Genomic DNA, 23,378 nt, shown 5'->3' with positions numbered 1-23,378 from the left:
GTGTTTATCATCCAGAGGGTAGATGGGCAATATACAAAAATATACTAGATATATACAACACATAGTGCTTTGAAAAAGGAAAAGAATCAGTGTATAAACAGCAACACAGATGGATCTTAAAAATATAATGCTGAGTAAAAAAAGGTAAATAAAAAAATATATGGAGGAAGCGTAAATAAATGCACATTGCCAAGCAAAATAAGTCAGTCTGAAAAGACCACACACTGTATGATTTCAATCACGTAACACCCGGAAAAAGGCAGAACTGTAGACACGGTAAAAGGATGAACGTTTACAAGGTTACGGGGAAGGTGGGGAGCGATGAACAGGTGAAGCTCAGGGCATTGTCAGGATGGGGAAACTACACTGCGTGATGCTGTAAAGGTGGATGAGTGACAGTGTGGGTTTGTCAAAACCCACGTAACTTTACAACACAAAGAATGAACTTTATTGCACACAAGTTTAAAATATTAAGGGGGATCAGGGAATCCTGAGGAAAAATGCAGACTGTGACAAGAGGAAAAATATATTAAACAACCTCAATGAAGGGAGCAGGACAAAAGGTGCGAACCTAAGGAACTGTGGAAATGAACGGAGTCTGGAAAAACCATAGTCTGCATATGAGTGCTGTACTCTAGGTGATAAAGTTGTTTTCTCCAAGGGTACAAGTTAACAGTTCTAACACTGCTATACATGTACAATGGAACTAAATAAGTAAATGAATGACAGATGGTGGGATCCAGGTTTCTCACTGTCGAAAGGAAGACTGTAGACAAGCAAGGAGGAATTAGTTAGAATGACCCATGTGGTAATGGATTAGAGTTGGAAACATCAGCCATGTTTAATTTAAGTGTAGGTGATTACATATAGAAATATGTATAAATATGGGTATATATACACAGGTTACTACACACATCTTATTTCTTCGCTGAGAGGTCCTAAAAAAAAGACACCCAAGTAGCAATAAGCCCACCTAGCATTGAGATCTTGGTTTCTAATATCATTTTCCAACAAAAGGAAACAGAACTTTGGGGCAGGAAATATGAGATATGAGCCTGGGACATTCTGCAGTAGAAAGAAGCTTGTGCACATGAATGTGTGTGTGGGACACACACACACACACACACACACACACACACACACAGAGCACAGGAGCCCAGTGAAAGAGCTCCCAGTGGCCAAATTTGGAACCATTTCTACAACCAAATAAAGTAATATGAAAATACAATTCAAAGTATAAAATAAATATTCATTAGTTCAATCTGATAAAATTATTGAATCCGTTTTTAAATGGGAAAAAAAGAGATAAATCTTCCATGTGGAAGAATTCCAAATAAATTATGTGACTACTCCCCACCAATGCGGGGCAGTGTAGCTCTCTGCTCCTCAGGAATAAGTACCCTTGATATGATGTGATAAAAACATCACTTTAACTCTATCTCACTCTGTAAAACACTTAACCTAGTGTAATCATGAGAAAAAAGTCAGACAAATTCCAATAGAGGGACATCCCATAATATGTCTGACTCGTATTCCTCAAAACTGTCAAGGTTAGCAAAAATAAGGAAAGTCTGAGAAAACGTCGTAACTAAGAGAAGCGTAAGGAGACATAACATCTAAATGTAATATGGGATCCTCGGTGGGGTCCTAGAACAGAAAAAGGACATTAGGTTAAAAAGTAGGGACATATGAATAAACTACGAACTTTAAGTTAACAACAGTGAATCAATATTGGTTCATCAATTGTGACAAATGTACCATACTAACAGGCTAGTAATAGTAGGGGTGCTATGTGTGGGGGTCAGGAGGACATGTATGGGAGTTCTCAGTACTATTTGCCCAATCTAATCTGTAAGTCTAAAACTATTCTTAAAAATAAGCCTATTACTAAAAAATGTACAATTACATATAAAGCTAATAAGGAAAAGGTAAAAAGTATTTATGCAAAGTAAGTGCATACAAATATACCCCCAAAATAAGAAATAAGAAAAACAAAAAAGTATATGCAATTTACATTACAAAGGGGGTGATATTGCTAGTATATAAAGAGCTTCTAATGATAGAGAAGGAAAAGAGACCAATAACTTTATAGAAAAAATGAGCTGTCCAGAGAAAAAGAATGTGTACAGCCTTTAAAATAAAAAATATGTTCCATCTCCTTTATAAGAAAAATGTAAATTAAAATCATTCTAAGATACAATATCTCACCTATCGGCATGCTAACGGTGAGGGAAAACAGGTATGCTTATGATTGTTCCATACGACCCTACGGCGGACTGTTTGGAAGAAACGTTCTAGGGCTCTATCCAAAAGACACACTGGCAAAAAAGCAAAAACACATGCAGAAGACTCTTCATTCCAGTTGACGTAATCACATCACAGTAGTACTGGCTTGAAGACAGACTAAACCATCAATGGAATGTATCGGAGAGGCTAGAAACAGATCCACATACACATGGATAACTGATTTTTGACTAAGATGCAAAGGCAATTCAGTGGGGGAGGGAAGAGGCTTAAGTGGTGCCAGAACAATTGATACCCACATGCAAGTAAATGAACATCAATCCACACCTCGCACTGTGCACGAACATTAAATCAAAATGTAACAGAGATCTAGATGTAAAACCTAAAACTATAAAACCTCTAAGACAAAACATACGGGGAAACCTTTGTAACCTTAGTTTAGATAAAGATTTCTTAGGTAAAACATCAAAAGCATGATCCATAATGAAAGAGATAATAAAGTGGACTTCAAAAATTTAAAACTTTGCTCATTAAAAGATCACTATTGAGTTTGAATGGGAAGTGTAATACAAGTATGAACTCATGTTATCTTAAAAAAAAAAATCCTAGCTTTGTCTACTGAATCAACTTAGCAGCTCTAAGATTACCCTCATGCCTAGATATGGTCTCCAAATAGGATTTCCTACCACAGGGCCCTCTGGAGAGAGTCTCGACGAGTGGGGAAAAAAGCTGTGGAAACAGGAAACAAGACAACTGCGCCCCAGTCAGAAGGATTCAGTGCCACTGCATACGCCCCCATTGGCCAAATACAGGACACTCTGAGTAGCATTAAAGACGATAAGCAGAATGGACTGATTCTACATATCCAGTATGCTTAAAACCACGAGCTTAAAGAAAACTGACTGATCAGCGTTGAAAAAAGCCAGGGAACTAACTCATTACTTTGATAAATACAAATTAAAGAAAAAAGAATTAAGTGTGCATCCTTCCTTCCTTTACAAACTATTCCGCAGGAGAATTTAGTAACTAATCTGAGGGAAGCTTCTCCTTGTGTAGGTTTTCCAAGCAATAAATGAAGTAATAATGGTAGAATACTTTAGTATTAGCGTTGAGCAACCACTATTAAATTCATGGAGGCAAATGATAATCAATGGCTGTTAATATCACAACAGAGAAACAACCAAATGTTATGATGTGATGTCACCTATTCCAGAAGTGACCCCTCTCCAGTTTTTTAAAATTGTTCTGATCATAGCTCTAGAGTTAACTACAAATTACAAAAATAAAAGTAACATAGAAAGTATTTAATGCCTCTAAGGCCATGCAACGAACACAGACTGTGAAAATTCCATACAACGAATGATAAAGTTATTTCAACAAAAATGTTGAGGGGGTGAGGGAAAGAACAGGAGGAAGAAGGAAAAAAAAATGGAGACAGAGACAGACCTACTGATTAAAAGAACAACAAACATGTGACCCACTTGCAATGTATGAACCTTGTTTGAATCTCTAATCATAAAACAAACTGCAAAAATATCTTAAAACAATGGACAAAATGTAAACACTTGATCATATTAATGTTTTACTTCATTTAGATGTGATAATGGCACTGTAATTATGGGTTCAAGAGTCCCTTTCTTTTAGAGATATGAACAAAAATATCTTTTAAATGGTCATAAAAACAATACACATTTTGTAAAACAGAACAAAAGATAAATTATATTAGGATGGTTCCTTATGTGATGGAAGGCAGTCCTAGAGGGGAATGAGATTTGAATCAACAAATCCAATCAAATAATGAAACAAACTGACCAATAATGATAATGTGCTATGAAATAAGGAATATGATTAATTCAAATTATATTCAAATGAAACCCTTTCCACTTGAAGCCCAAAGGAAAGAAATCAAACACGAACAAAACAAAAATTAATTTCGTATACCTGGCCTTAAATATTTTAATTTTCATGCAAATCATGTGCATTATCATTCTAGTAACAGATGAAGAAATTGACTCGGAAAATCCCCAGGAGCCACAGTCAGTACACACTACAGCCAAGACTGAATCCTCCCACTCAGAGACAGAAGCCCCTAGACAACACATAAGTCTGTCTTGAATAATTAAAATTTTTCAGAACAAACCATAGGATAATACACCGACACTGCTTCTTCATACACTCGCTCCTTAAACATCTATTCTATAATTAATGAGGATATACATTCTCCTTCCAGTTCCCTAATGAATCTGCATGTTTTCGAGTGTGACTCCTCTTCAAAAGGATCTTGGCATAATAAATTTCTTTTTATTTTAGATATAAATGCAATTCTTCAGGTAAAAAGCACTGTAGATAAAAGGAATGGAGGATAAGATTTGTAACATTCATTTATTTTTATAATATTGCTCATCAACGTTTTTAGCCTAAGTAGTAAGTTAAAATTTGGCTCATAGAATTGTTTTAAATGATGTGTGTTAAAGATAAGATGGTTTTAAAGAATTATGCACTATTTGGCTTTAGAAATGAAATTTTTTCTATGGCAGCCTCCTGGACAATATGCAGTATTAAGTGTTGCTGCTAAGTCTCTTAGCCATATTTAACACTATTCAAAATCGTGTTACAAACGTGGCTCAATGAACTAGTGCTTGCAGGGTTAGACATCTTTGTATCTGAGACGTAAGCTCAATGAACAGAACATAAGGTCTTCATACTGAGCTGTATCTATGGCCAATCATTCTCGGGTTGTTTTTTTTTTAATCATTGAAAATAGCCTCCATTTGTTTTTCTCAGGGGGTGTGTGATATAGTAATTTATCGGAGTACGGAGCAGTACATGTGTGAGCAGAATGCCGGGGTATGTCCTAGCTCTGCATCTTTCTAGCTGTAAATAAGACCTAGAGCTTCAGTTATCTCATCTGAGAAATAAGAAGAATAATATATTTTTATAGAGCTGTTGTGAGGTTGTTATACAAGTCCACAAAAAAATAAAAACAAAAGAAACTTTCACTTGGAAAAGGACGGGGCACATGGTGAGCCTCAGTACTGGCCACTCCCGTAACTTTCGTTACTGAAGAACTTGGCTGCCCTGCATTGGGTAATTTCTGCTAACAACTCAATGGGAAACTCCTACATACTACGAACGCAAGTAAACCTCTTCTGCTCACTGGTAAGAGAGAGAACAGGGTACGGAATTTCTTGTCAGAAACAGTCGGTTCCCATGTGGAACTCCATGGATAGACTCCTACAAACTCTTAAAATTCTATTTTAAAATTCTAGTGTCTATATAAATGTATATTTTTCTGGAGGGAAGATTCATACTTTTCTTCAGATTCTCAAACAGGCTCGTGACCTCGCCTGAGTTACAAGGCATTCACCTAACTGCAAAGGATTAAGATCCAAACGCCTTCGCACGGCGTAGGAGGCAATCACGAACTGCTTCTCTGCCTAGCTCTCCCAGCTCTTCCACTGCCATTTCCTTTATTGTCTCTCCCAGAAACACTGGGCTTTCCTCAGATCTCCCTAATACAGTTCAGTTTCTTTGCTGCCCAACTTTGCTCACAACATCCCCTCCAGTCATCTTGTGACCCCATCTCTCTTAGTAACCTCCAGTCGTCTGCCTGCCTCTGAGACACTTCAGACATGGCCTCCTTCCGCCACCTGTCTACAGTAAGCTACGTGCCGCTTCGGCTTCCATCACGGTCTGTAATAGATCTGTAATACTGAACTTATCTTATGTGAAATAATGATCTGTTTAGAGAAGATATTATTAGCTCTTCAAGAGTAACTTACTGATCTGCAAAATATGATACCAATAAATCCTTATTTGAATGAGCACATAAAATTGTCTAAGTCCTTTCATTTTTCATAAGACTTGCTCTGCTCCTGGAAATATAGTGTGAAATATGCTCAGAAAAAAAAAAATTAAGCTCTATTCATAGCTTGGCAATTACCATTATCAAAATTTCAAAAGGTGCCCACTTCTTCTAACAGGCCAGCTTCATCCAGGAGAAAATAAATCGCCACTGTCCCATAAGCCACACTCCTGTACACTACACTTGCCAGATAAAATGAGACCGATGTCACATACTCTGTCTTTTACCTTGAGGACTTCTGGTTGAGAGTGGAATTGGCTTCCTATTATCAGACAGTTGAAAAGGCCAATGTATACACAATTACTCAGTTTTGAGGCTTCTCTATCAACATGACTTTTTCCAAAAAAAAAAAAAAAGACCTGGTTTATTATCACTACTATCTTAGCTACAATAGAATATTCTTCCTCGTTGATAAAAAAACTGATTATGTCCACTTATTTTTTAAAAATTTATCTATATTCTATAAAAGGTGGCAGTGGAGCCTAATTCTCTGTTATAGAAGAATTATGTGGTCTTTATAGTTTACGCTTCCTTAATGAGTTTCCCTGTAAAATCGTTGCTTCTACACTAAATGGCCTCATACCGAGCTCGTGAATCATGTAACTGGAAACAGAATCACGGAGTGGAGAGAGCTAAAGGGTCAGTGTGACATGCATGTGGAATGTGGCTTCACTGTTAACTGGTGGAATAACCCTGGACAAGTCAATTCATCTTTTTAAGACCTATTTCGCTTATCTTTAAAATTGGGTCATAGTGTCTCCATCTCATAAGGAGTTTTGAAAGCAACTCATGTCTCTAATATGAACTTGCATAAAACCACTTGAGAATCATTTTCAAAATACACATGACCACCATTTAAAGAACTGCCTGGTCTGAATTTGCAGTGTGTTCTTTCAAAACACTGCCACAGAAAAACTAGGGTACACTGAGATACATCCCTACAGTAGGCACTAAGCAGCCATAGAATGAGGATAATCTCTCTTGCCAAATAGAGTGGTCTCCAAAATATACTACTAGGTGAAAAAAGGGTACAGATGTACACAACATGCTAAATTCTGCATAAAGAAGGGAAAATGAGAAAACATGTACTTATGTGTTGTTTTTATCGGTGAGGGGGATAGGAATGGAAACGAGACCTCTCCCAAGGATGTCATTTTATCAAGCTTTGCCTCTTGAACTACACAATTACTTCAAAATCATAATTTAAAAAAATAGTTTTATAACTTTAAACTATAACAAATGAACCTAATAGTTACATTAGTAGCATAACAGCAGAAAGAACAAAATTTAATGTTTGAAATGACAAATTTTAAATAGAATGCCCTGACTGGGATGCAATTTAAAGAGTGAACACCTGAGAAGAAACTTCAAATTTCACTCAGTAGTTATACTATCAGCAAGAAAACTGGTGCTATAATTTTGAAGCTAGTGACTATACATTATGGTATAAAACAAGTAAGTTATTTCACATCAGATTTTTTAGGGGTAAAAAAATATATAAAATAAAAAGTTTTAAAACTGTATAGTAAAACTGAATTCAAAATGAGTTCAATATGAACTCGTGATTTATACGCAAACACCTTTTTGTTTCCTAGTTCTCTTCACTGAAAAAGTCTAGAAGCGAAGCCACCACAGCAGCAGTAAGCACACTGATAACCTGGATTTTGGTTTCTAAATATCATTTCCCACGTTGAAATGTTTAGAATAATGTGAGGTGACATCTGTGATTTACTGTCAAGGGGTTACCCTCCAAAATACGTTTCTACCTAGACTGACAGAGTCTTCTTGATAAAATGTTTAAAAAAATTAAAAATAGTCAGCTTGAATATGTTGTTCATTATACTATTCTCCAAATTCTCTGAATAGATGACATTTTCATAATAATAAAAAAGTTGATTGAGGAAGGGAAAAAAGCTATGCAGATGATTTCACTGCACATCCCCGAGAGAACCAGTCTCGGCAGAGAAGATCCCTGACAATGGTCCCTCGCCAGGTGCAACGATGTCCCTCCACCAGACGGATTCTAACCGACGACACAAAGCGCCAGGCGCAGGAGCAGGATGGGAAAACCCCGGCCCGTTCATAGATTCACTGCACGCGCACTGCTGTCCCGTGCAGGGTCCTCGTCTGGGAAACAGGAATGAGGGACTGACGGCTTGCTTAACAGGGCCGCTGAGAATCGGGGGGGGCCACGATGAAGGCACTTTATCAACTAAAAAGTGCTGTGTAACTCTAAAAATGTTATTTTTGGTAATCTTCCAGCCTTTCAGGTACAGAGGGTATTTTATAATTCAGGCATGTCTCTCAAGCGATGCCACTGGCATTAATATTCAGTATGTCTCTGACATTTGGGCTGTCCTCTCTACTTGATATCATACTTGCTGTATCTCAGTCTCCTTCAGAAACCGGGGCCGTCTAATTCTATGCTCTGCCAATCAATCAATCAATCTATGTGTGTATCGATAACCTTGGTTTATACTCTGCTTTGCTAACTTTGTTTCTGGCTTTGATGCATTTTTATTGATTTCACTGTTAACCTATTCCATATGCATCAAGTCAAACATCGTAATTCCAATCATGACAGTTATGAAGGACTAAGTGGAGTTCTTAAAAGACAACTTTATGGAATAATGGTTTCCAAAAAAAATCCTCCACAAAAGACCTGATAGCTTACTTTCCTTCCTCTCAGTAAGATTAGAAGAGCTGAGATTCTTGGGGTGTGTGTGTGTATGTGTGTGTGTGTGTGTGTGTGTGCGCGCGTGCACACACATGTGCATGCACATACATATTACATGTGTTGTATGTATGTGTGTATCTGTACATGGGTGAGGCACCTTACAATACTCCTTGGAAGAACTTCAAAATATCCAGGGTGAATGTATAGTTTGAATAAGTGTCCTCATATTTCAGCCCTCCTAGCTTAAATATATTTATATAAATTTTCCACTTTTTTTTTGCTTTCAGTTTTTATCACTTTTAGAACAAATAAACAAACAGTTCGCATGTTTAGAGAGGGGAAGGAATCTTAATTGGGTTGGAAGTAATACAACCCAGCTGGAGCTGCATGAAGCTCTTTATACAGAGACTTTCACTTATGCCGATCTTCCCAGAGGCTCATTTCACGTCCCTGCTGGTGACACTCAGATCACTTCACAGATCATTGATACAGCATTGGCAATCTTTTGTTTTCAATCAAAAAAAGATGCTGAAGCAATGCTCAGTTGAACTAAGTATACATGAGAGTGCACTTGTGTCCTTGCCAGAGGCCGGGGAGGGTGGGGGTAGATAAAGGAAAAGGTGACATCCAGCATCCACTATTCTATTACTTTGTCTAGAATTGGATTATGATAAATTATGATGACAGAGCTCAGATAAATGCTGATGCCCGTCTTTTCCACTGCTTCACCTGCACATAGGACTCTTACGGATCGCACCAAGTCTCCAAAACCTATTCTCTGTCACTCACGGCTGGAAATGAAAGGCCAATTTCAAGTAAGTTTTTAAATGGTTTCCATGGAGACTGAATTTGATGTTTCCTCACCTGCTACTCTGGCATCACTGACTGATCACCGCAGCTTTTTGCTGATGGGCATCTTTCTATAAACCTCCCTGGGTGAAAGACTTCTTTAAGGTCAAACTTGAATGCTGTGTGAGTGAGTGGAGGGTATCAGCATTGTTATTTGACACTTTTTCCCTTGAGAGTTCATTATATCCAGGTCGCTTTAAAACCTACGACTCCTGCCACCGCCACCCTCACGTATTTGCTCAAGAGCCCCTAGAAGAAGCTATCACTCCCCCAAATGAGCTTCCAGCAAACCAGGAAGAAAGCACCTGCCAAATCAGGGAAATAAGGGGACTAAGTCACAGCTTCTGACTCCCAACCTGGGACACCCAGGCATCACAAGAGGAGGCAATATGAATACTTTCGATAACAGAAATAACACATTTAGATCGTCTAAAACATCCTATTTATTTGGATTTGGCTAGTACTGGATGAATTGTGATCATTATTTCATTTTTTTAAATCAAAAATATGCAATTATATGTTTTAAGGTTTAGAAAATAAGAAAAGTCATCTTATTAAATTTTGTTTTATAGATAGACTGAGGCCCATAGGAGAAAAAAAAGATTTTAAAAAGTGATGAACATAATCCAAATGAAGAAAGTTTAAAGAGGTTTATTTGGAAATTCTGTATAGAAGACAGAAATTTTGAGTAGGGCTTTAGAAGAGATTGACTTAAACAAAAACATATTTTGGGCAGAGATCAAGTTTGGGATCAGATATGCAGAGCAAAGGACAGGCGTAATCAGTCTGGAAAACGGGAGCTGAACCAGTTGCCGGAGGCCAGAGGCCACGTAACATGGAGCAGACAGACCAGAAACGCCTCATGCCTGGACCAGGGGTGCAGGGAGGGAGTGGGTAGCGCCCGTCAGGACTGTGGAGCTGGGGGTGGGACAAGGGACCCTTCTGAGGATGTGGATTTAAAATAGGTTGAAAAGCACTTCGTCGGTGTAGAGTGGCACGGTTTGTGACCGCAAGTGTGCAAGCCACCTTACACACGGGTGGCTCGGCGGCTGCGAGCCTGGTCGTACTGGGAAAGAAAGAAAGGCACAATCCCCAACAGAAATGTTCTTGTTCTGTTTTTGCTTTTATCTTGGAAAATGATATCACCCAAGTAATTTCATAAGCCAACACTAGTTCCCAGATTAGTCCCCGAAATTCAACTGCTTTAAGGAAACAATACAAAAGGGTAAACAGTAATGCATGAAAAGGTATTTCTAACTCCTTGCTCAATTAATACTCGACTCATAGTAATCTGGTTTCTACACACATCGTGCTATGAAAACTGTACCTTATCAAGTTTCTTCTTGGCTGACGACTCATTGCATCTTTTTTATTCTCGACATAGTAGCTGATCACTCCTTTGCCTCTTCAATCTCTAAACCACCTTGGTTTCAGTGACATCGCTCTTTCTAGTTCTATTTCTTCTCCTTTAAGGCAGCCCGTAGGGTTTGTTCTACCATCTGCCATCGAGGTTAATCTCTTTATATCCAAAGTCAGCTGACCACCTTCAAATTTTGATTTGTTTTCACATTTTCTATCTCGGAGAACGACAGCACCCGGTTGCCTAATCCAGGGTCCTAGTCACCACTTTGATTCCTCCCTGTGCTCCTCCAGTGAAGACCTTGAGTACACATCCTAACAAACGCCATCATCTCTTCTTCACATCCACACTTACAAGTCCACTTCCATATAGAAGAGGAAAGAGAGGTTGTGAGTTCAGTGTGGCAGGACATTTATAAAGTGCCTGGTAATCTTTTTTTTTTTTTTTTTTTTTTTAGACTCTCACTGCATGAGATCTACTTCATTTTCAGCATAATTTTTTTTCAAAGAAATACTAAGTATAACATTGGACAAATCACTTGAAGTCCTTACAAATGCTCATCTATAAAATGATCTTTACGTCTTTATGCTATTTACACTAACGTTTAGTGGTCGTGGGCTACTACATAGTTTATACTTGAGATTCTAAAAGGCCAAGCGAGAACAAAAAATACATAGGAGAAGAAGACAGAAAGAATAAAGGCTGTTTCGGAGAAACATGCCATTATTGTTAGAATCGAGAAGCCCCTGTCCCCTCAGTCCGTGTCACTCTGAGAACCACGCCTCTAGTGCTGTCACTGATGAGACTGTACCGGACGAGAGCACGTGTGGCCAGGCGGACCCAACCCCTCAGTTCTCAGGAGAAACCATTGCACAGGCCGAGTCTGCATCACGAATATTCAGCCCCTTTCTATCAGACTATTAATGTATTTCTATCCTCTCTACTATCAGCATTACAGATGTATAATATATAAAATGTCAGGAATTTATATAGTAATTAATTGATCTCTTGAGAGGAAAAAAAAAACAAGCAGAAGTAAACGTGTGAGGAAGAATATTCTACAACGCATTTAGAAGTTTGTTCAGTGAGATAAGGACCGACGAAGTCTGTCCTGTAACACCACTCTGCTACCTCAGATACCGAAATCCTGAACAGGAATCACTGAACAAGGCTCAGGGGGATGTAAAATGCATGCCTTACTAACTCTTGGACGTCTAATTTCTTGGTCATCAATCCTATTAACTTGTATTACCAACTGCCATAAAACTTGCAGATAGAAGATAATTTATGCTCAGTGTACAGAAGCTAATGTTGCTGGACTCCTGAGAAGCACTGATCAGAAAATGAGAAAGTATGTATGTGACACCAGGAGCCATCCACACTCTGCACGGCTGGCGTGGCAAACACGGGACTGTCTTCATAAGGGATATGGCCTAACTGGCAACTGACATCAGTGGTGTTCATGTCTAAAATGTCTCTCATTAATGTCAAAAAATCTCCTGCTAATAAAAGGCCATATATCTTATTAAGAACACATTTTTGGAAGTAAAGGGTGGATGCTTTCTTTTAAGGGAAGAGCTATAAGGCATTTCGTTTTTAATGGTCTATTTAAAAATGGCAGATTAAACAGTCCTTCAAAGTAAGTAAATGCTGCCTACTGAGGTTTTCGTTCCTAACGACATTTGAATCATAGAGAAATATAGCAAAACACAACACAAAAGCCTTTATATACTAAAAAGGCAATCAGCTAAAAAATTCTAAACATTTTCCCATATTTAATATAGACCCAGAACTACACTATTTTCTCCTTGTTTTAAAACCCAATTTGTAATGAAGAAAAATAAGTCACAGAAAGGGAACTGAAAAGAGAACAGAGATGAAAGACTTGAAGCTGCAACAACCCAAATGACTTTAAGTGGCTTTTGCTACGAGACACGCAGGTGAATCCCAAATGACTCACGCAGGGACTCTAATGAATGGAGGATGAGTACGTATTTATACAACATGGTCTCATGAGAGCCTCACATGAAGACTCTCTGAAAGAAACACAGAACATTACAGAAAAACTAAGAGGATCTGCAGGTAGGGAAGCTTTTTTAGAAAGATTAAGCACATTTAGCCCACTGGTCTAGGGTTACGCCAGCCACTTCACGGTCCTGTAGCAGACACAGCACGAAAACATTTATCAGCCAAACAGTTCTCATAAGATGTCTCATTTCTCCTGCTATTATCTTCAATTTCATGCAACCTATAATTATAGAACCAATTCTAGAAAATAATGTCCTCAAAAATACCACTCACAATAACATTTATATTGAATTTTACCACTTTATAAGTATTTTAGCAAAGCTCAATGATAATCTCATTTAATTGGCTTAAATGATAAAGATTCTTGTTGTATGCAGATTTTGCTACAGTTGAACCTTCGGCGTCACTTGGTTTAATTTATGGGTACAGTAAGGTGTGATATACCCTTAGAGTGTAGCCAAGGTCTATCTTATTTGAAAATATTATGGAGAGTATATATTTTTATACATACACATCTGGCCACTGAGTTACACACTGTTTATGAATAATTGGATCGTGACTTGTTTTTCAGAGTTTGCCATTTGCATCCGAGTCCACTAACCCCACGGAAGAGGAAATATAGTGGGACAAGAGCTGCGTCATTGTACCATATGAAGCGAGACTCTTGGTGGAGAGAGAAATATAAATAACACTCCTGCCGGACTGTGAGGGAACTGCCCAACCAAACCTTGCTCTCTTTAGTTGAAAAGACAGAACAAGTCTCCTCTGAGGGTTTGTAACCAGAAGTCAAACTCACAGCAGAATTACCTTCAAATTTCATTCCACCTACACATCTAACGTCTCAAACGAAATAGATACCTAAGTTATTAATGCCTACAGATAACTGGGCGAGGAGTCCACTCTCGGTTCTCCTTGAAATCACTTTTAGCTTGTATTTCAAATAATTCCCAAGGTAAAGTTCCTGGAAATCTGAGGTTATGGCCAAAAACAAAACACAGATGGAAGATTAAACATAAAAGACAGCTGATTCATAAAGACCACAGATGTTAGAATTATTCTAGACCATAAAATAAATATGGCAATTATATTTTAAGAAAGAGTCTTGAAAATGTGAGTAAAGAGTAAGCATGTAAGAAAGAAGAATCATGGCAGGAATTAAAAAATCGATGGATTTAGCAGCAAAATAGACACAGCTGAAGTGGAGGAGTGAAGTGGAAGACAGAAGGGATGAAGAATTTCGGAACGTAGCCCAGAGAGATTAAGACAGAGAATATGAAAGAAATGTCTGAGATCTATATGATACGATTAGAGGATCTCATATTTGTTTAGTTGGAGTTGCAGAAGAATGGACAAAGAGAACAGGGTGACACGATATTGGAAAACATAAAGGCTGAGTTTTCCAAACTGATGACAGTGATCTGCGGATGGGGGAAACCCAGCGACTCCCAAGCTGAACACATCTTAGGAAGTCCATAATCATGCACATTACGCTGAAGGTGCAGAACACCGAAAATAAAAAGATCGAAAGAACAAACGTCGTTTTTCACACGTGGACTTAGTTAATCCTCCAATTTTACTTTTTAAAAATTATTGTGCTGCGTGGTTAGCTGTCTAGTTATCTATTAACCAGAGTATCTACAAAGAGACAAGTTACAGTTGACCCCTACGGCAATCGTATCAGTTCAATATAATAAAGAAAGCTCGATGCATCACAATGGCAGAAAGTTTCAAACTTCGGAAATTGTTGGGAAATTACAGGCATTTAACAAATAATTAGAAATCCGAGAAGCACATCTGCGCATGTCAAACTATTACCTGAGGTCTTTTAATGACTTCTTATACCCTATGGCAAAAGAGTTCACACTCCAGTGTGTAGAATTCAAGGCTCTTCCTAACTAGATCGCCGACCAGTTATCTAGTATTAACTAGTCTTAACCTTTATATTTATTTTTTATAAATGTCTGCATCACTGGACATGGACTAGAGAGCAAAGATCGTATGTTACTTTTTTTTTTTTTAAATCCTCAACTGCCTAGCAGTACAACAGTTAGGTAGCTGCACTCTATAACTGTTTGCAGACTACAGAAATGGACAGTATGGTGTTTGAAAACTGAATTCTTTAGTTCCCCTTCCACATCTTACAAGCGATGCTCCAGAAATCAAATAGCCAGAACCAGAAAAAAATAAGCAAAAGTGGATGAACAATGCTGAGCATATATTACACCCACCATATTAATCAAACAATAAATTTTAGCCACTGACACGCTAGAGATGATGGACAGCAGACGGAACAGAGCAAAATTACCATGAAAGGTGAAAAAGGAAAAAAAAACCTGTCCGCTGTCTTTAAAAAAATATTACCAAGCGATTATTTTCCAAACTGAAATTCACCTGTCAACCTTATAAAATGTGTTTAATTAATGAGAATTCTGTTCTAAGCACTATGCTGATAGAATATTTCCTTGATGTCTCTCATTGGACATAAATGACATCATCATTATATATATTTATTCTGAGGCACTGAAATAAGCAGGCAATTTATGAACAGTAAAAGCTAAAGAGTCTGAGTGCTTGAGAAAAGCAAATCCAATTTCCAATTATAATGACAGCACTGAAAATACATGAGAATTCCATTTGAAATATCTGCCAAGCTTTGCGTTTCCTCTGTTGAGTTTTTCTCTCATTCGGTTGCTCAAAATGCAAAAGTTCTAAATTTAATTCTTAGTCAATTCAGTTAAAAGTCACAGAAATTTTTCCCCCTGGGTGCCCTAAAATGAAAACTTTGAGGCTCCTCTACAGTGACCAGAGGCAGCAGACGGAAGTCAACATAAGTAAGCAGACAGCTAACTTCACTCATGGTTCAAGGACAGGAACGGGCTGGCCTTTTCTCCTGTCTGCTCCAGTGTCAGTGGGGCGGGGGAAGCCAAGCGCTGATGTTAGGCTGGGTCTGCACTTACTGGCTGGAGCAGGTAGATGAGCGATTCCTCTTGGATGATTATAACTGGCGACGGAGTGATGCGAGGCGCTTGGAACAAGGTGCTCACGGAGGCCATGATCTGGTCGAAGCGCCCAGTGAGCCCTCCCAGTGTCACTATCACGTCCACCTAGGCGAGGCAAAGGGAAGCGGAGCGTCACAGGTTTAAAGAATTTTAATTAATTGAGCAGCATCAAACCCCTAAACAGAGCTTTCGAGATTACATTCTATCTGATAGGCCATCAACACTAGGTACCATTTCTGTTGTTCAGATGAAGGCATTAAGTCACTTGTTCAAGGTCACAATCTGTGAGTGCCAAGGTCAGGTTTCAAGACCAACTCTTTCAAGTACAAATTTTACATTTTCCCCACCTGCCTGTTCACCTGGAAAACCAGCAGCTCTTCCTTTAAAGCTGTTTACGTGTCCCCTCCGTGTGGCACTGCCCCCTACTCCCCCCTCGCCCCGGCTTCGCAGTTGACGCCTCTCCCGCCCACGGCACCACCTGTGGGCACTGTCCTAACACCCGGCACACGACGCCGGCCTGTTCTACAGACCTGTCACCCCACTAGAATGCAAGTTTCTTACTGTCTTTTTTATCGAACTTAGCAAGTTGCTAAACAATCTGTACCTCATTTTAATGTTCATATGTAAAAACATGAATAATGGCCAACTGAAAGATTGTCGTGGGGAATAAATGAGGTAATCACATGAGTTAATAAGCATAAAGCATTTAGAACATGTTTATAACATAGTGATTGTTTAAAAAATGTTTGCTACTCTTCTAATTATTTTTGATACTACATTTACATTACTATTAATACTTTTGTTATTGTTACATGTAGTTTCATGTTACTTTTTTCATTTACCACTTGAAAGACAGCATTTCCTATTATTAGAGTATAGTTAATTTCAATGTTTCCCTGTTGCTGAAAATACATTTCCAGGATATTTACATATAAAATTACTGTGATGCTTTACTTATACATGAGACGCTGGGTAAGTGTGGGCTGCAGGAAGTGAAGGGGTGCAGTAACAGTCTCCTTCTGCATCAAGTATTAGGCCATGGTCCCAAGAAGAATGAAAGAAAGAAGCCCTGCTCTCTCTCTGGTCAGCCTCATCTTACAGTCAGTGTATCGGCATAGTAAAAGGTAATATATTGATCATGAAAGAGGAAGGACTGAAGGGCTTAATTAAAATATTGTAAGAAAACCTTGTATATAATAAAAACTAACAGGAATAATCATTCCACCTGAAATAAACCAGAAATTATTTAAAAATAGAAGTATTTAGTTTCTAGGTTTTAAAATAGCACATTTTAAAAAGTGTAGATAATATTTAGTCCATAAAGACGGTGTGATTTTACAGAACAACATTACCCTGGCACCAATATTACCTGTCCCGTGCCTAGAGGAACAGTAAGTGACAGAAGCTCCAGGAAGCCAAGGACAGCGTTTGTCTGGCCTTGGTTATGGCCCCGGTGGCCAGCGCAGTGCCTAACCCATATAAGACGCCCCGGTGGCCAGCGCAGTGCCTAACCCATATAAGACGTTCCAGTGTTTGATGAACAAGTGAAGACACTGCAAGAAAGGATTGGTCAGCCTAAGGAAGAACTAGATTAACTGCCATATTGAAGGACTATAAAAAGCAGAATGAGATTCCATAAAAACACGAAAAGTAAATTGAAGAGAAGAACCTAGAAGTTTAGAATGAGTTTCCTGTTTCTGACCTTTTCAGAGTGTAGAGAGAATGGAAATTTTTACTTTGAATAAGATGTTTCGTATCAAAGCTAGAGTATTTTTTTAAGATAGGTACACCTCACATCTATAAGACTTAATACTAACTTTGGAGATCTTTCTAGAACTCTGTTAGATTCGGGGCCAAGAAGACCACACGCCCTAGCAAGCCTGTATTACTTTGAATACACAGGCAAAGGCAGGGACCTCTGTAACTTCAGAGGAAAGAGGTAAATTGTTCAGCAATTAGGCTCAAAACTGCCAAATATACACCTTTTGTTTGGGGTATCAAGTCAGGAAAATGGCTTCTATTCCTGTTCAGGAGATTGTTAATGAAGCCATACCCAACCAGTGAGGAAAGGCCTCAAAATTATACAGGATCTCAGAAAAAAACTAGAGAGAATTTGCTTTTAACTGAAGAGAAAGACATGAAATTGCATATGAAATTTAAAGGGGAGACAGTTCTAAGGCTCCAGTAAAAAGCACACTGGCACGTTCCGATCCGCATAATCTTACATTCACATCAGAAGCAAAGCCTGATGATACAACAGTTGATTCGCTATTCAGTCTGAGGAATCCCGTTTTCAGGTTCTCAATTTCTCATTACTATACTCTAAGCCTTGAGGGATCCCATAACCTTTAAGGCTGAAATGTACCCCCTTCTTTCACCCTGGAATATCATGATGAATAAGCAGTACCTGTAAATCAGTCGCTGAGTTTTTCAGAATAAAGCAGCAGCAAGATTACTTCTCATCACTATTCATTTTCCCTGCAGGAAGTACTTAGCGAGACTGATTAAAAACATTATGGGATCCATGCAAGGCACAGGTGAATGGGAGGAGCTGGCAAGGGACAGTACACACTCCTCCGGCTCTGACAGTGATGTAAGGAAGACATCTGATATTCACAGAGATGGAAGACAGGAGACAGACTCCCCGCTGCGTGTTTACATACGTTTTGCAGTAATACCTATGGGACAGAGTGTTCAGCCTGAAACAGACATTTACAGAATGCCAGGGTTCCTCTTCTGTGTGAACCCAAAGACCTGTGCATTTATTGCTAACATTGCCCAGTGAACTACATTTTTAAAACTATATTTTCCCAATGCCGCAGCATCCACACCCACAGACTGTGAGCACCGGCCCAGGAGACAGCGTGCACCACGCTGATGTGGCTGGTCCCTGCCACAAGTTCCCCTTCTTGCCCTCTCATTCTGGGACTCAGTGACATTCAACGCACCAATGAAACCCTCTCACGCTTTTGTGTGTGTATCCTACCCTGACCCCCAAAGGCACCTGACCACATGTCCTCGCTCTCTCTCTCCCGGCTCCCTGGCTCCTCCCATGTGGACCCAGCACAGCATGACATGCATGTCCCTCTCTAAGACCTGTGAGTATATCAGCCCTTTAATTTCATATGCTTCTTTGTGGTGTTACTCCACGTCCACACCACACGTGTCTGCGTCAGATGGATCATCAAAACCCTCCATTTAAGTAACATAATTATTCCTTTTTACACCTAGTCACACTGCTACAACAGTTGGTATACTTGTGTCTCTCTCCTATGGGGGCCTATGACTCACAGATGCCAGCTGCAGTGTTTGCAATGCAGGAGACAAGTATTCACTGAGCTTCCCCTAAGCATATAAAAACTCAGGAAAAACTGAATAAAAGAACCAGAGAGGCAAGGAGCTAATTATTAGGCTAAGTTAACATCATCTAATTCCTACAAAATAGTATTTGCCTGATTGGCAAGTGTTCCAATAATTAGTGACTTCTGAAAAGAGTAACTTAATTCACCTTTGTTACTTTGGGTAATATTTATTAATCATTTACCATGTGCTACATTCTATTCTAAACATAGAATATATCAGTAAAGAAGACAAAAACTCCAGCCTTCATGGAGTTGACATTCAAATGGAGCATAATACACAATTGACTGAAAAAAATTATATTCATCAGAATGTGAAAAAGTGGTACAGTAAGTGCTATCAGAGAATATCAGAGAAGGAAGAAAAGGAAAAGCAAAAATATGGGGGTGGTGTGGGGAGGAGGTAGAGGGGGACTTCAACTTTAAATAATATAGCTAAAGAAGGCCACACTGAAAAAGTAACAGAATATCAGCAAACACCTGAAAAAGACAAGGGCGTTAGCCAGCATCTAAGAACACGGGGCAGGATGCTTCAGAGGACAGACTGTATTGAGACCCTGAAGCAGTGACATGGCCCCAGGCATTTTCAAAGAGTATCAGGAGGCTAGTTGCTACAATTAAATGAGAAATTAGTGGCGGTCATAATAGAAATCAGAGTAAAATGTGCTAGATTTGTATAGAGAGTTGCCAAGCCATTTTAAAGTCCTTGATTTTTGTTAAATGGGGAGCCATTTTGAGCAGAGGAGTGACATGACCAATATATTTTAAAAAGTCGCTATGCCGGGTGTGTTGAGAATAAACTGTGGGACTGCAAAGAACAAAGCCAGGAGCCCAGTAAGCGATTATCATAGTAGATACAGACAAGCCCCTGTCACACCATCAGAAACTGCTATCTCCAGACCCTCACGGCAAAATCCAATGGGCCATTTTCTGTTCTGATAATTATTTGATCAGCTACATCTGATGAGCTTCCAGCAAACCACATTCTCTTGATCTCACTAGCTGTTCCTTATCTGGAGTCACCTGTTAACTCTGGAGTGGCCTGGGGCAAGGTCCCTAAGTCTGGCTTCTTCTGTCATGGCATTCCTTCCCTTGGTGTCCTCATGCGGCCTTGTGGCTTTACATACCACCTGTGTCAGCAATTCCTGCATGTATATCTCCAGTCCAGATCTCTGTCCTGCACTCCAAGCTCATACATCTCACTGCTTACTTGACACCTCTACTGACATAGCCAATAGAGATAAGTTAACCTGACTCTTCCCCCAATTCTGTTCCTACCATCTACCCCTGTACCTGTTGCTCCAGCCAAAACCCAGAGTCATCTTCGATTTCTCTCATGCCCCTTCCTCATTCTCTCAGGAAACTCTAGTGCCTTTATCTTCAATACGTATCTAGAGTTTCTATACTTCTCACAGCCCACAACCTCATCACAACCATGGCTCAGCCACCATCATCTGTCACTTGAAATACTACGATAGCCTCCAACAGGTCTTTCTGCTTCTGCCCTTATTTGCCCATGATCTATTCTCAGTCTAGTATCGAAAACAATCCTGTTAAAATGTAAATTAGATTATGACATCCTTCTGCGCAAAAACCGCCAATGCCTTTCCAATATTTTTTTATGAGGACCTACAAAGCCCTGCATGATTTAATATGCAGGTATCTCTCTGACTTTACTTTCTATCCCTCCTCGCTCTCTCCTCTCTTCTCCAGCCACTTCTTTCCCACTTTCTATTTCTTGAAATCACCAGAGTCCTTCCTACTTCAGGACTTTGCATTGGCTGTTCTTTCTGCCCGTAATGCTCTCTCCCCAGACATTCACATGGCTAGCTCCTTCACTGGCTGTCTACTTAAAAATGTCCCCTACTCCATGCCAACAGTTCATATCTCCATTCTCCGATTGCAATGTTCTCCTTAGCAACTCTCATCATCTGACACTAGGCTAGATATATTTTTAGCTTGTCCTATTATTTGTCACCCTAATTAAAAATGACACAATGGCAGAGATTTTCTATTTCTAGTGTTTAGAATGCAGCATGGAACGTACCAGGTGTTCAATGAGTATTTGTTGAACAGACGATGGAATGAAACAGGGCTGAAGGACAGTGAAAGAGCGTGGCAGATGAATCACGGCACTGGTAGGACCGATGACTGGAGTCCGGGTACAAGGAAATGAGACGAAGGGATACACGAGAGTGTGGCAGGTTTACAAACCTTGTCATAGGCAAGGCCTGGGTGGCTGATGTAAGGAGGTAAATGAAACAGCCTGCTGGGGAGTTAAGTTCAAGGAAACAAGAGGTCCGTGTATTGGAAGGCTCATTCGAGTGCATGTGAAATTTACCATGAATTAAGATAGTATTGTTGGAAAAGGTATTGGTGACTTAGATGTTAACTTCATCACGACATGAGGGGAAATGACCAGGACCAAGATGATGAAGACTACAGTAATGAGTGATGAGTGATGCAATCTGATGACATGAAGTTTACAGGAGAAGGGACTGGAATAGACAGCATTATCCCACGGAAATATAACGGGAGACACATGTGCAATTTAAAAGTTTCTAGTAGCTACATTTAAAAAAGTAAAAAGAAAGCTAAAATTAATTTTCAAGTGTATTTTATTTAATGCACTATGTCAAAAGTGTAATCTGTATTAAAATATAGGGGTGTTGGGACAACTGGTAACCACATACAGAAGAATGAAATTGGACCCCTGTGTTATACCGCTCACAAAAATGAACTTGAAAAGGATTAAAAACTTAAAACATGACATCTGAAACTGTAAAACTGCTAGAAGAAAACTCAGAGAAAAGCTACTTGACATAAGTCTTCGCAATAATTTTTTTGGATATGACATCATAAGCACAAGCAAAAAAAGCAAAAATAAATAAGTGGGACTACATCAGACTAAAAAGCTTCCCCTGGACAGCTAAAGAAACAATCGACATAATGAAAAGGCTACCTATGAAATGGAAGAAAATATTACAAACCACTTATCTGATGAGCGATTAAGATCCAAAATATAGAAGGAACTCATACAACTCAATAGCCAAAAACCCAAACAATTTGATTAAAAAATGGGAAGATCTGAATAGAGATTTTTCTAAAGAAGACATACAAGTGACCAAAAGGTCAATGATAACATGCTCAATACCATTAATCATCAGGGAAATGAAAACTGGAATTACAATGTGATATCACATCGGGAATTACAATGTGATATCACGTTAGAATGAATAGCTGTTATCAAAAAGACAACAGGTGACAAGTGTTTCCACTGGTGTGAAGAAAAGGGAACCTTTGTGCATTACTGGTGGGAATGTAAATTCATACAGTCACTATGGGAAACAGTATGGAGTTTCCTCAAAAAATTAGAAATAAAACTACCATATGATCCACTACTTCCACCTCTGGATACATATCCAAAGTAGATGAAATCAGGATCTCGATGAGACATCTGCACTCCATGTTTGTTTCAGCCAAGATGTGGAAACAGCTTAAGTGCCCATCATAGGATGAAGGGGTAAAGGTACAGTATACATGAAATGGACTATTATTCACCTATAAGAAGGAAATCCTGCCATCTGTAACAACATGGATGGACCTGGAGGACAGACAGTAAGCTAAGTGAGGGAAGTCAGAGAAAGTCAAGTACTATTTGCTCTCACTTATATGTGAAATCTAACGAAGCCAAGCTCATAGAAACAGGGCACCCTGGTGGCTGCCAGCAGTTGGGGGGCGGGAGAAGTGAGGAGATGTTGGCCAAAGGGTACAAACTTCTAGTTATAAGATGAATATGTGAGCGATGAAGGCATTAACCTCCATTATGGTTATCATTTCTCAGTATATATGTTTATCGAGACATATTACATACCTGAAGCTTATACAATGTTACATGCCAGTTATATCTCAATAAAGTTAGAAAAAATATTGAGATATTTTACATTCTTTTTTTTCACATTTGGTCTCCAAAATCCTTCCTGTATAGCACATCTCA

The 23,378-nt window shown here is 39.0% G+C and overlaps 1 protein-coding gene across 5 annotated transcripts in view; it reads right to left on the bottom strand.

Annotated features, from left to right (window-relative positions):
- TPK1 (thiamin pyrophosphokinase 1) overlaps positions 1-23,378 on the bottom strand; it is a 267,896-nt gene that overhangs the window by 93,724 nt on the left and 150,794 nt on the right. For 4 of the 5 annotated variants that reach the window (XM_025039012.1, XM_025039011.1, XM_025039013.1 and 1 more), the window contains one exon: positions 15,981-16,127. The exons of the other annotated variant lie outside the window; for it this stretch is intronic. In XM_025039012.1, coding sequence (XP_024894780.1) covers positions 15,981-16,127 — 147 coding nt within the window. The remainder of the gene's footprint in view (positions 1-15,980; positions 16,128-23,378) is intronic. 5 annotated transcript variants of the gene reach the window in all.

This window comes from Pteropus alecto, unplaced genomic scaffold (assembly GCF_000325575.1).
Source record: "Pteropus alecto unplaced genomic scaffold, ASM32557v1 scaffold48, whole genome shotgun sequence".
NCBI classification, from domain to species: Eukaryota; Metazoa; Chordata; class Mammalia; order Chiroptera; family Pteropodidae; genus Pteropus; species Pteropus alecto.
The sequence above is the reverse complement of the archived record's forward strand: the minus strand, read 5'-3'. Positions and strand labels throughout refer to the sequence as shown.